General features: G+C 37.7%; 1 protein-coding gene across 1 annotated transcript; it reads left to right on the plus strand.

The window, feature by feature from the left end:
- The first annotated feature begins 1,074 nt into the window (after positions 1–1,074).
- Positions 1,075–5,574, plus strand: LOC121417821 (monocarboxylate transporter 9-like). The gene is made up of 2 exons (XM_041611555.1): positions 1,075–1,339; positions 5,258–5,574. The coding sequence occupies exons 1-2, from the start codon at positions 1,138–1,140 to the stop codon at positions 5,572–5,574; spliced, it is 519 nt and encodes a 172-aa protein (XP_041467489.1). The 5' UTR covers positions 1,075–1,137.
- The last annotated feature ends 9,835 nt before the right edge of the window (positions 5,575–15,409 follow it).

A 15,409-nucleotide genomic window follows, 5' to 3' on the forward strand; every position in this document is an offset into this window, starting at 1 on the left:
CCCCTTCCTCGATAGATTCCCTACTAGTCCGGGTTATAATTGAGCAAGGTGCCACACGAAAAAGGAGAAATTTTCATAGAGTGCTTCTAGACCAGTTTTTTATGCTGAATATGAATATATGAGGTAACCAGACTGTATCCTGAAAATTAACCCGTGAGGGCGCTTTTTTCAAAATGGCCACCAAATTTTCAGAACATTTGAATTTTCGTACATAGATTTTGACATAAACATTCCATTGCCACAAAATTAGTGGCATGAAAGATAAATAGATTTCCTACAATATGATACCATTTATGGGGATAAATAGGTCATTTGGCTGAGATTTTAAGTAGGAAATTGCATTTTTTGTCATTTTTTCCCCAAAATTGAAAATTTTGCAAATACATGATTTTACATAGAAAAATGAATGAATGGCCTTGAAATGTCCCAGAAAACTTTATTAATATACTATTATTATGTGGATGAAATTAAAACTCTGTATCATTCTTCTTAGCCAATTTATAAGGTATTAAACTGAAATACTTCAATTTCAGAAATGTCGCTTTTTGTATGCATTTCCATAGACTAATATGTACAACATGTATGATATGTATAATGCATACTGTAGTTAAAAATTAAATCCAATTATCTTCGCTTGTTAATCACTTGGATTGTTAAGAGTAGGCTTTTCTCTATCAGCTACATGAAACAAAATGTTGGCACGTCAAGGCCTAACACTCTCATGGGTGGGGAAGTTGAAGCCCCCCCCCCCCCCCCTTGGCTATATTATGTTTTATATTGCCTATTTATTGGACTGATTTATACGAATTACGTGTACGGCTCTATATCCATTCTCGTTGGTAAACATTTTTTTAGTCTTTATAGACCAAGTAAATAATAATGTTGTTCAGGACAACGTTCGTTTTGGATTATACGAAAATCTGATGCATTTTCGATGCACTTTAGATTCAGTTCATTAAACAAAGCTATCAGGTTATGTAACACTAATTAGAGTTGATAATCGAGTTTGCTCTGACCAATATCGGGCGGAAAACAAGAGGCTTATCGCATGTATGGATATAGTTTGCAGATCAATCAACTATTGAACTATTGAACTCCAGCAAGCATGTGGCAAGTGATTTCTGTCCACATTGTTCGATGCAGTACGTCGTCATGAAGGCATCGGAGAAAATGAATACGTGCTTACCCACGGCAAGAGGACGTCTTTCGGCCAACTGGGGTTGGGCGGTAGTGGCAATGACCTGGATCCTTTTTATCAACATGTTCGGTATCATGTATTCTTACGCCATTTTATTCGTCGAGTTCCAGGAGGAATTTGGGAGCTCTGCGACATTTACAGGTAAGCGACAAAGTCATTCGGGTCCATCGTTTCCTCTAGCCATGCGCAGCATCTGTAGAAGATACAGAAGCATGCACTGCCGTACTTCTTCACGAAGGTACGACAGAAGAAAGTTTCACCGCCAAGAAAAGATGGGACGAAAGAGCATAAGTAAACGGAAAGGGTAAAAACTATACATCTTTCTGAATAATATTAGTATGTTTATGGTGCTGTCACACCTTGGCGTTTTAGACAGCGTATGCCCGACGTATGAGGAATTTGGCGAATACGCTGGCGTACGTCGAATACGTTACGGGTAAGTTTTGCATACGTTAAGGGTACGCTAAAACACGCTGGTATACGTCGTCATACGGCGAGGTCGTCGAAAAATTTTGTGCAAGCGCAAAATTTTTCGACGTATGCCAGCGTATGGCTCATACGTCCCGCATACGCGGGCCATAAGTTGTAGGCAAGTTACGCGATCATTGATACACGTTGACACACGTTATTCGCAAGTTACTCATAAGTCGATGTACGTCGAGATAATGTCCAGCTAACCCTAAAACTTACTTCTAACCAATGAGTAACGTGCTTTGAACGTATGTGTAACTTAACTCCAACGTATATTGACGTATGAAGACGTGCTCCGGACGACCACAAAACTTACTGAACGTGTTTATAACTTACAGCTACCGTATAATGGCGTATTGACAACGTTTATAGGAATTGGTATATAAAGGTGGGGTTCAAAGGTGGGGGACTTCTTGGTAGCGTTCTTCGAAGTTTTCTTCGGCATGGCGGTGGTGTTGATACGGTGATGTATCGTGCGGTAATGATTTGAGTAGTGTGTGTATTTGAGTTTTATCAGACGTGTATCAATCAGATATGATTATTTACGTCTGGGACCGACCTTTAAAGTCACCATCCGAAAGACGTGACCAGGGCTCGAACCTCTACATCAATTTGTAACTTCCCCACAGCTTGGATTACAGGCGCACGCCACAACGCCCAGTAGTCGAGCGGCAGCCTTTTTATAGGCTACGACACGTGTTCGTCAGCGATACGCTGCCGCGCGCTATGCGTAAGTTAGGCTATCGTAGGTCATAAGTTGTGTACGCCAGCAATACGCTAAGCATTCGTTGGAATACGTTACTTATAAGTTAACGAAGCATTCGATATAAGTTACTAATACGTTATGTATACGTCCAACTCGTTATGAATACGCTAAGTATACGCCCAGAGTTGAAAAAAATCAAAGTTCAGCGTATGCCGACGTTTTAGAGAAATTTTGATACGTCGGGCATACGCTGTCTAAAAAGCCAAGGTGTGACAGCTCCTTAATCTTTTAACAAGTCAAAATTTTTGCTCGACCGCAACATTTTATAAAACTTTCCCGAATGACAAGTCTGACCCTTTCCCTTTTTTACCACGTTGAGCCAGTGTGTGGATTGAAAGTCGATTTATCTGTCTCTCTCTCTCTCTCCCTCTCTTTTCGTTCCCTTTCCTTGCCGCTTCATGTTTGCTTATCTGTTTGAAATTTATTCTTAAAACTTCTTCTGATCATGCAAAGAAATAAACTACGAATTGGTGTATACATGTAGGCCTATTGCAGTGTATCTGCAGTAGTAGTAGTAGTAGTGAGAAGTAGTTGTTATTTTCTAATAAGTGCATACCTACATGTATGCCTCGAGGTCCTCTTTGCCTAAACTGAAGCATGTTGTACAATTCCAGCAAAACCCCAAATAGACAACCTATGTCCATATATGCAAAATAGAAATTTAGACAATTTTAACATATCACACTTGGTTTTGACTCCTTAAAGGGATTGGAAAGATTGAAGCTCTTTTTCCACAGATCTAGAACATGTGAAGTATGATTAGAGACCACTGAAACAAAATGAAAACAGAAAAAAATAAGGGTCAATATCGTCCAAAAGCGATGACGTCAGTTGCCATGTTGTCATGGTGGCCTGGTTCTAAAATGAACCCTGAGCGTGTTTCCCATAGAAGAAAATGGCTTTCAGGATTTCATCGCTTGCAACCTAGGAATGAAGGTAATTTTTGCAAAAACAAAGGTGTACAGACGATCGTCAGCTGCGACTCTATTTAGAACCAGCCGATTCGATGCTATGACAGTGACACCTCGGTACTCTATTGTTGTGAACATGTTTTAAGAAGCCTGCCAGATTTGCTACCAGGACCCAAAGATTTGTTCATTTTGACTGTCCCCATAGCCATGATAACCCTTCTAACCTTTCCAACATCAAGTATTCTTTCACTTAAGGGTAGCTTGTACGCATTCCTCCAAATACCGAGCATGAAAATTCTTCCTGAAACGACAATAGCATTCATTGAAGTTCTGAACAAACTAAAAAAAGAGAGTCATCGCCTATGCCGGTATTATGTGCTTCTTATGTCCGACATTAGTTCCCTTCCAAGCATCTCTAGAGTTTCCTCTGTGAAGGGTCCTGTCTATTATTTTTGTTTACCCAATTATCTCTTTCTATTCTTGATATCTGTCATGTCTGTCTTGAAGTCTCTCCAAATGGACTTCACTGATTCACGATTTAGAAAGGCTTGTACTTTCTTGTGTATATACTATATAGCCTTTGCATTCTTGTCCACCCATGGTTAGTTGTTAGGCTATGGGTTTATTGTTCTCAAGGGGGTCAACACATTCTTGCAGAACTTGATGTAGCCTCTGACAAAGTTCACTGCCTCATCCAGCGATGCTGAGGAATCCACGAAGACATCCCAATTCGTTCACTCGAAGCAGACTCCCAGGGGTTCTCTTGCGTCGTCACTCCTTACTTTCCTTGTTACTGGTTTCCCATGCTTCATTTTATGCCTGCATTGCAAAAGTACGTGGACAACATGTTCGGAATAGCGAAAGGGCGGCTTGGCTGTACAGCCTTGCAGCAACAGTATCACGTACTTCTCCATATCTTTCGAGGTCATTTTGATGGATGATACAGTGTGCAGATCACAGCTATTTTTGTGGCAGCAAGATCAACATTTGCACTTGATGGGATGTATACAATGGTGACATAACTGTTATTAAACTCCCTAGGTGGAAAGAAGTTCCATGATTTCTGAACAAAAAGATAGTGTCTTCATTGCGATGCTACTTTCAAAGTTTCCAGCCCCTGGTCCTCTCTGCTTCTATAGCGACATATTTCCGCCCATGCACACACCGCACCGCCCCCATGACAGCCTATTTTAGAAGAAGTCAAGAGAGGACGCCGAAAGATGAAGATTGTTCAGTAGGTCTACACCCCTTTGACTGAAACTGTTTCTCCTTAGCGCAGTACAAACCTCTGCTTAAATAGTTTTAGGTGATGTACTCTCGTCATGTCTTGAAATTCAGGGATGAAATATAAACTAGAATCAACGTTTACAAGTCCGTTCAAAATATTTAAAAACCTCGACCATGTATTCGATCTCTTTGCGTCCTGTATAGTGTAGAGAGCATATTCCAAGGCTTGCCAGTCAATCTTGGGAAGGCAAATGCGGCAACTTTTTACAAGAGTTATATTTGCAAATAACTTTTCAATGAATTTAACTTGTGAAGTGATGCTAAAAAGTGTTCATTAACGAGTTGTAATATTCTTTACTGTTTAGTTACTGTAAAAATGTTTTTAAATGGAATTTATTGCAACCCTTTTATGATTATAACATCATTGACATCTGGATTCATTTACTCCAATAAATACCTCCTGATCACTCAGCAGTAAAGCATACCATATTTATGAGGACATACTCTTTGACTCTTAGACCTGTAAACCGATTTTCCAATTTTCAGAGTTACCAGTTGTAATTATACTGGTCTAACTGGTCCAGTAATTAACCCTTCGTGATGATATCAAGGTAAAATGTGTTATTTTAGCATGAGGATATTTAACCTTTTTTTTTTTGGTTTTCTTTCATTTTGAATCTATAGGTTGGGCAGGATCCATCCCCATCGGGCTTACTGCTTTGATGGCTCCAGTCATAAAGGTGTTCATTGACCGTTTCGGCTACCGGCCCGTCGGCGTCGTCTGTCACGTCATGGCATCCTTGGGGGTCGTGGCGACCTCTTTCGTTCCAAACATGTCACTTGTCTACCTCACATACAGCTTGATGTACGGGTGTGGTGCCGGCGGTCTTTGTATCCTCGTACTTGGGCTTGTCGCATGCTATTTCTATTCAAAGAATAACGTCAGGGCAATGGCATTCGCGGTTTCTGGTTCGAGTCTCGGTACGTATAATCGCATTTAAAATTGCCCTTTTTCATGTTTCCTTAACTTTTAGTCCAGGATAGAAGAGGCGTAACCTTGTTTTTTTATATATACAATATTTCTTGATGGTTTCTTGTCAATTCGAGGGTGCTGATTACGAATCTGAATGATGCCACTCGTGTAACCTTGAGCATTTTCCGCAAATTGGCAAAATCCAATATGGCCGCCAAAATATGCAAATTACCCATAAAAATCCTAAAATTGTCCGCACATTAGCTACGAAATGCATGAAATTGTGTGGCAGGAGTGAGATACTCCCTGAAAAAACAATTTTTGACAAAATATTTATTTTCCTCATATTTAAAATGGCCGCCATAGTCCATTGTATACTCTATTATGTACGATATGAATATGGAAAACTAGCTTTCACAAAAGTGAGCACTAAACCGCCAAGAAATCGCGATGTATGAACGAAGTGATATATGCAAATCATTATTACCAAAGAGATATACCATTTATTATATCATAAATGGGAATATTTCTGTATTTTGATATCTAAAATGGCCGCCACTGGCCCAAACAGTATTACGTACAATGGTAATGGGGGCCAAAAAATTCACAAGAGTGATCACTAAAATGCATATTATTAAGATTAAACGAGTGGAATAGTGACTAAAAACATAATTATTAACGAAATATATTATTAATATGCCATGTATGTGATGAATGTTGTATTTAGATATTCAAAATGGCTGCCAAAGGCCCTAAAAGCATTATCCACAATGAGAAAGTGGGGCAAAGAAATCACAAGAGTGATCACTAAAATGCATATTATATGTGATAAATTCATGGGATACTGTTTAAAAACGTATTTTCTAACAAAATACATCATTCAGGTTCAAAGTTTGTGTTAAATACTGTATTTTTACTTTCAAAATGGCCGCCAGAGACATTAACAGTCTTATGCACAATGAAAAGTGGGAAACCAATATTCACAAGAGTGAGCACCAGAAATGCAGATATTAGTGATCTATGAGTAAAATATTGAAAGCATGATTTCTATTAAGAGATATCATTTATTCTGCCAGTTAGGTGATAAAAACTGTTATTGGAAAATCAAAATGGCCGCTACAGGCCCTTAAGATATTATGCACAATGTGAATGGGAACAAATTATTTCATCAGAATTTGGCTTTGCTTGGCCAAATGGTGATGTATGAGTGAAATATCGTCTGAAAACATGATTTATGAGAAAATATATCATCTCTTATGTAATTTATGTGATAAATACTGTATTTCAACATACAAAATGGCTGCCATATGCCCTTTTTGTGAACATTATTTGTCTACACTAAAATTGTATATTATACGATAAGGGCTTATGTTGACAATTTTCAATTTAAAAATGCAGTGTTTATCACCTTAAATACACAACATTATGATATATCTCGTTAGAAACCATGGTGTTAGACAATATTTCACCCTTGCATCAGAATTCACAATAATAGGCAATATTTAGAGTCAAACAAAGCCAAATTCTGTCAAAATTATATGTCTAATGTTACAATGTACATAATACTTTTAGGACCTATTGCAGCCATTTTGGATTTCAAAGTACAGCATTCATAACCTCCACAACCAATATGTGATGTATTTAGTTAGAAATCATGTTTAAGACAATATTTTTACTCGTATATCACAGTCATATGCATTTCATGATTCTCACTCTTGTGAAAATTAGTTTCTCCATTCGCATTGTACATGATAAATATAGGGATTATGGCGGCCATTTTGAATGTCAAAATACAGCATTCATCACATAAATTACATAAGATATCATATATTTTGTTATAAATCATGTTTTCAGACGATATTTCACTCATACATCCCCAATTGGCCAAGCAAAGCCAAATTATGCTGAAATAATTTGTTCCCATTCACATTGTGTATAATATCGTAGGGCCTGTAGCGGCCATTTTGACTTTCCAATAACAGTATCTATCACCTATCCGGCATAGTAAATGATATCTCTTAATAGAAATTATGCTTTCATACAATATTTTACTCATAGATCTCTAATATCTGCATTTATGGTGCTCACTCTTGTGAATATTGGTTTCCCACTTTGCATTGTGCATAAGACTGTTAATGTCTCTGGCGGCCATTTTGAAAGTAGAAAAACAGTATTCAACACAAACTTTGAACCTGAATGATGTATTTTGTTAGAAAATACGTTTTTAAACAGTATCCCATGAATTTATCACATATAATATGCATTTTAGTGATCACTCTTGTGATTTCTTTGCCCCACTTTCTCATTGTGGATAATGCTTTGAGGGCCTTTGGCAGCCATTTTGAATATCTAAATACAACATTCATCACATACATGGCATATTAATAATATATTTCGTTAATAATTATGTTTTTAGTCACTATTCCACTCGTTTAATCTTAATAATATGCATTTTAGTGATCACTCTCGTGAATTTTTTGGCCCCCATTACCATTGTACGCAATACTGTTTGGGCCAGTGGCGGCCATTTTAGACATCAAAATGCAGAAATGTTCCCATTTATGACATAATAAATGATGTATCTCCTTAGTAATGATGATTTGCATAATATTACTTCGTTCATATATCGCGATTTTTTGCGGTTTAGTGCTCATTTTTGTAAAAATTAGTTTTCCCTATTCATATTGTACATAATAGAGTATACAATGGAATATGGCGGCCATTTTGAATATCAGAAAATAAATATTTTGTCAAAAATTATTTTTTCAGAGTGTATTTTACTCCTGCCACACGCTTCCATGCATTTCATAGCCAATGTGCGGACAATTTTAGGATTTTATGGGTAATTTGCATATTTTGGCGGCCATATTGGATTTTGCCAATTTGCGGAAAATGCTCAAGGTTACACGAGTGGCATCATCCAGATTCGTAATCAGCACCCTCGAATTGACAAGAAACCATCAAAAAATATTGTATATATAAAAAAACAAGGTTTGGTCAAGTTTCTATGGGGCCTATCCTGGACTATTTCCTCATTATCCATAAGTTAACAAAAAATCAATTTCGGCTGGATTACCCTCTTTATGCCCCGTCGTATTCAATCGCTGTTTTGGAAACCCAAATCCAACCACTTGATTGATAGTAAATCAGGGGCGTCGATCCATTTTTAAGATGGGGGGATAATTAATCAACGTTCCAAAGGCGCTCGATCGTACAAAACGCCCACCCACTCACACACATATAGCCATATATATATATATATATAACTCATGAGACACAGACACTGATTTTTGTCTTTTCCGACGGCGGTGGCGGCGTCAACATCAAATCTTAGCCTAAGGTTAAGTTTTTGAAAGGACACCATAACTTAGAAAAGATATGGACCTAGTTGATTAAACTTGGACATAAGGTTAATCAAGTATCACCAAACATCCTGCATGAGTTTCACGTCACATGACCAAGGTCAAAGGTTATTTAGGGTCAATGAACTTTTGCCGATTTGGGGGTATCTGTTGAATTACAATCAAAACGTTAACAGTTTTTGGATCTGATTCATGAAACTTGGATATATAATAGTAATCAAGTATCACTGAACATCCTTTGCAAGTTTCAGGTCACATGATCAAGGTCAAAGGATATTTAGGGTCAATGAACTTTGGCCGAATTGGGGGTATTTGTTGAATTAGCATCATAACTTTAAAAGTATGTTGGTCTAGTTCATAAAACTTGGACATAAGAGTAATCAAGTATCACTGAACATCCTGTACGCATTTTAGGTCACATGACCAAGGTCAAAGGTCAATGAACTTTGGCCATAATAGGGGTATATGTTGAATTACCATCATAACTTTGCAAGTTTATTGATCTGACTTTTGAAACTTGGACATAAGAGTGATCAAATATCACTGAATATCTTGTGCAAGTTTCAGGTCACATGATCAAGGTCAAAGGTCATGTGAGATCAATGAACTTTGGCCGCATTGGGGGTATTTGTTGAATTAACATCCTATCTCTGTAAGTGTATTGGTCTAATTCATAAAACGTGGAAATAAGAGTAACCAAGTATCACTGAACATCTTGTGTGAGTTGTAGTAGTTTTCAAAGTCAGCACTGCTGCTATGTTGAATCGCGTGATGCAGGTGATATATATATATATATATATATATATATATATATATATATGTGTGTGTGTGTGTGTGTGTGTGTGTGTGTGGGTGTGTGTGTGTGCATAATACACTTAATGTACAGTATCTCAGTATCCTCATCATCCTCAGTTCATATAATCATTCTTATGTATCATTATTTTTCTTTCAGGCATGCTGACATTCGCTCCCTTGCTAAGGTTGTTATTTGACCGATTCGGATGGCGACCTTCACTCCAAATTGCTGGTTCGATGTACTTCATACTAGGAGTCCCTTGTGTGGCATCGCTGGTACCGCCCTCACAGAGATCTGGTGAAAATATTTCAATATCGAAAGACGTTCAAGTTGCCTCGATAAGGAAACTCGACAAGCATCATGATCCGGGACCACCACTCCCGCAGGACGAGACAGAAGGTGGGGCTGTTCAAATTAAAGAAGTACTAAAATATAATACATCAGAGCTAGAAGGTGCAGATGAGAACATTCCGAGAGACGGGTTAAATATTCGTCCCTGCAACAGTCAACGTTCCTTGTTTGAGAAAGACACTCGAATGAAACGGTGGCGATGTCAGAATTCCTGCTATCCAGAATTATTTTTCATCAGTTTGGCTGTAATAATTAACGGAATTGTGGACTGCTTTTACTTTGTCAACATGGTAAGACATAATATTAATAACATCAATTCGGTGGATTCACAATATGGTGGATCCCGGGGGTTCAATTACATTGACGAGTGAATACCATGTGTGACCCCCCCAAAAAACGTACAAAGGATGTCAAAAACGCTAAAATAATGCAAAGAGGGTATCTATTTCGCTAAGAAAGCTACGTGTTTAGGGTCAAATTTGCGAGGGTAAAAAAAGACTGATTTTTTTATAGAAGATTGCCCCAATAGTCAAATCTTCATGTATAGAGTCCGATGTGCGCGAGGTCTGGGAGGTGGGGCTGTTCTAGACCCTATGATGTACATGTAGGTAAAGGTCAAACCGACGTCCGTGACATAACAATTAAAATATCGCTGTACCTGTTTAGGCGTTCAATTCAAGGAACACTTGCCAAGAGTGTCGTTTTGTTTCCAATACTTGTTAAGGGGAGGGTTTCACACGCCAATACTTTTTAAGGGGTGCATTTTCAGAATATGGACAATACTTGTTTAGGGTGCTATTTCGAGACCGCATGTTCGCGCATGCACTTCAAAAACTCCGGTGTTGATACAACACCAGACCGAAATCTACATATGTCCACACCAGAGAAGTATTGAAACAAAACCAGTTTGGAATCAAACCGATGCTGTTTTAATATAAATACCTATTTGGTGTTAGACCAAAACAAAACTGGTGTTGTTTAACACTTCTGTACATGTATATAGATTCCAGGCTGGTGTTTAATCAACACCGGAGTTTTTGCAGTGTGCTATCCTGTCGCCGGGGTGCGCCAACTATTTGTTGCAGACCAAATTTTTACCTTCAGTGTCGACATCGCGCAGTGGTGGAGGCAGCACACAGTGCTAGCGTAGTGTAATGTGACGGTGATGCTTCCAAAAAAAAACAACAACATACGGCAATAAATTACCAAAATCTCTCTTAATTTCTATTTAAAATAAATCTCTCCTACCTTCTGGACCCTAGTAAACAGCATATCCGATCGACCAGCGTCGACGCGTCGGCCAGCGCTGAACAATCGGAAGGATGCAGTTTCATACCAGCCTGCGCAAAAGATTTCGACTTTTTCCCTATGGGTCATTGCGAATCTCGGTCTGTCTGCTGCAACATATATAGATGGCGAACCATATAGTATATCCACCAAATTGAACAGGGTGAACATGGCCAACAGGGAGCGGATTCCCGATTTTTCAGGGGGGGGGGGGGATGGTGATCACCTTGATCAGTGGTGATATAACACACGCCCAAATGACCTTTGACCTTGATTACACGTCCTAGGACTCGTGTAAGATGACCAATTATACTTGACTGACTTGACTGCATGTTTCATTGCTTAGATCCATAAACTTTCAAATTTATGATGAATGTTCAAATAAAACCCCCAACATGGCCGGAGTTCATTGACCTGAAAATGACCTTTGACCTTGTTTACGTGACCTGAAAATCCTGCAGGATATGTGATAATTGGTTACTTTTATGTTTAAATGTCATGAACTAGATCTATTTACTTTCAAAGATATGATGCAATTCAACAAATATCCCGAACATTGCATAAGTTCTTTGACCCTAAATATGACCTTTGAACTTGGTCACGTGACCTGAAACTAGCGCGGGATTTTCAGTGATACTTGATTGCTCTTAGTATGTTCACGTTTCATGAACTAGATCAATACATTTTCAAAAGCATGACGACATTTCAAAAACTTAACCTTGGTTAAGATTCCAATGTTGCTTCCCCAACATGGTCTAAGATAAATTGACGCTAAATGACCATTGAACTTGAGAATGTAACCTTAAATTAATACAGGACATTCAGTGAAACTTGATTTCTCCTATGCCTAAGTTGCATGAACTAGATCAATAAATTTTCAAAAGCATGACGACATTTCAAAAACTTAACATTCGTTAAGATTTCATATTTATACCCCAGCATGATCTCCGTTATTTCCTCCGGAAACGGCGGTATTTCAGAAACAAATATTCGTCGGCAATTGTTTAAAGTAGAAGATTTATTGAATACAAAAATAATTATCTAACAAATGATTGCGTGGGTGTCATTTCTTCATGTATGTATACAGGTTAGCTATATGCTATCACTAGGCTTCGCAGAGAAAGACGGGGCACTTTTCCTGTCTATTCTGGGGGCGTCAACTGCCGCTGGAAAAACAATCCTATCGCTAGTCGGTGAATGGCTCCCATTTCCTACATATTACGTAATGGTCATCGCATCAGCAGTGGGCTGCCTGGTGATGTGCTGTTTTCTTTTTGTGAAGAATCTCACAGTTTTGCTTATCCTAGCCGGCGGTAAGAATAATAGTTTGTCATGCCCCTTCGACACAATCAATCACAATATATTATTACATAAACTTGGTCACTATGGGGTGCGTGGGAAGGCCTTGGATTGGTTCAGGAGCTACTTATCTAATAGACGTCAGTACGTAACATTAAACGGCTATACATCCAATATGCGAAATATAAATTGCGGAGTCCCACAGGGTAGTCTGTTAGGTCCTTTATTATTTATACTTTACATAAATGATTTTTGTAAATCATCCGATATTCTTTCGTTCATATTTTTTGCCGACGATTCTAATCTTTTTTATTCTCATAAAAATCCAAACACACTACTAAATATAGTAAATTCTGAGCTAGAAAAGGTTACTCAGTGGATAAGAGCTAACAAACTATCCCTTAATCTGAAAAAACAAAACAAATACATGTTATTTAGTAACTCCATAGACACACTGCCCGCAAACATTATGTTTGATGATACCCCTTTAGAAGTTGTTTCATTTATAAAGTTCCTAGGCATAACTGTCGATAACAAACTTTCGTGGAAATATCACATTGAAAATATTTGTAAAGCGATTTCATGCAACATCGGCATAATAAATAAACTGAAATTTCATTTTCCTCCACAAACTCTATCAATGATTTATTCTTCTTTAATCTTACCATATTTGAAAGTACGGCATTCTCGTTTTGGGGCAATACCCACCAAGTTTTATTAAACAGACTTCTCTTATTACAAAAGAAGTCTCTCCGTATAATTAACCATTCTTCATTTCTTTCACACACAGACCCATTGTTTGCTAAAAACAAGCTGCTGAAAATAAATGATCTATATCTTTTTCACTTAGGCCAATTTATGTATAAATATAATAACAATTCACTTTCTCACGTATTTGATTCAATGTTCCCTCAAAATCGTTCACTTCATCATTACCCTACGAGACAGTCTAATGAGTTCCATTTACCTCTTTTAAAAACACTATTAGCTAAAAAAAAAAACATTTATATACGATGGCCCGAGATTCTGGAACTCCCTTAGTGAAGATATAATTAAATGCCCATCCCTCTGTTCTTTTAAAATGAAACTTAAAAATAATTTTCTGAAATCATACAGGTCATCATTTACTCAATTCTAAATAATTTTATCATTAGATTCACCATTTCATGCCTCAACTTATTTTCTTTCTTTTTTTATTATCCCGTGTTGAAGTCCTGCTCCATTATCTCTATTACCTTTCCTTATCTCCTTTTCCCTTTTTATTTTCGTATCCCTTATGTGTGTTTCCTTTTTTTCCTTTTGTTTCTTGTTCTTTGTTTTGTGTGTTCTGCTGTTCTCTGTTTTGTCTCCTTCATCTTTGTCTTCGTATGCAATTCTAAAATGATTATTTAGAGGGGTCCACACAATACAAGCACTGCTTTTTTAGTTGATCCTCCGTTTTCTCAGAATTTTATTTTATAATGGTTATGACATTTTGCTTATATATATATTACTATGTTTTGTTTTACTTCTAATTTAGATACATATCATATACTGTACATACCTGAATTTATTTTGTCTCTATGTAATTATTTCGACCTTACTTTGCTCTGTTGAAAATGAAATAAATAAAATTGAAAAATTGAAATCACATAGCTTTATCATCACGAGATGAAAAATATTTGGGTGTCGATCACTTTTCCCCGAAAATCTTCATATTTTAGACAAATTAGAAATAAAAACTTGACCAAAAAAATCATATTGGTGCTACTGAATCAACACAAACATATTTTATTTTGTCCAATGGTGACATATCATAATAGAAAATGTAGTATAAATCATAGATTTGACCTTTGTATATTTCTATGAAACGATGCTTTAAAAAAATATCAATGGAATATATTTGGCATTATTATTACTTTTTTCAAGAAAAATTCCACCTGAAGTGTACTTTATTCCAAATGGCATCCCAGTCATGTGAACGAGCCTAATACGCTTTTAATAACAGATTCGTTGTGGTCATGGTGGTAGTATTAATATTTATGAAGACATAGTGAATTTTACGATGTTTGTTAATCAAAAAAATTCCACTGTATTCCGTGGTTGTATGCAAACTTTTGGCCTCAAATATGACCCCTCAAGGGCGCCGGAAGCGGGGGGGCAGGGGGGCACTTGCCCCCCCCCAAAAAAAAAATTTGGGGGGGGGGGCAAAACGAGATTTTGCCCCCCCAACGTGCCCCCCTGAAAGATGAAAAATGGTAAATTATTTAAGGACAAAAGTAAATGAAGGCACTTTTCTGCCTGAAAATTGTCATTTCTATTGTCAAAAATTAAAAAAAATTTGCCCCTGACGGGGCAAATACATTATCATAGTAAGCCTCCCCCCGGGAGTGGTCCACCAATGATTAGGTTTATAATTCTATGATGCTGGTTGTGTCGTCTAACAAACGCGTGGTCGCCCAGAAACGCTCAAACCGGACCCGATATCACTAACGCGCGTGAACACTTGACAGCTATGACATAGATTCCAAACCCAGAAACCATAACATCTCGAGAAACTTGTTTCAGTTTTTTCATTTTCAACTAAATATAAATTGAGTTAATACAGTGATAACAAGAGAGCGGTGTTGGCTCAGTCGGTAACGCGTCTGCCCGTCGAAGTCGAACCAAAGATCGTAGGTTCGAGTCCACCCTGGGCGGATGACTGAAGTCGGTGCGTTGTGTGTAAACGTCTCTCCCATGTTTCATAGATGCAGGCTATGTTACAATGGAAAACACTCCGTCCCTCG

This window comes from Lytechinus variegatus, chromosome 6 (genome assembly GCF_018143015.1).
Source record: "Lytechinus variegatus isolate NC3 chromosome 6, Lvar_3.0, whole genome shotgun sequence".
NCBI lineage: Eukaryota > Metazoa > Echinodermata > Echinoidea > Temnopleuroida > Toxopneustidae > Lytechinus > Lytechinus variegatus.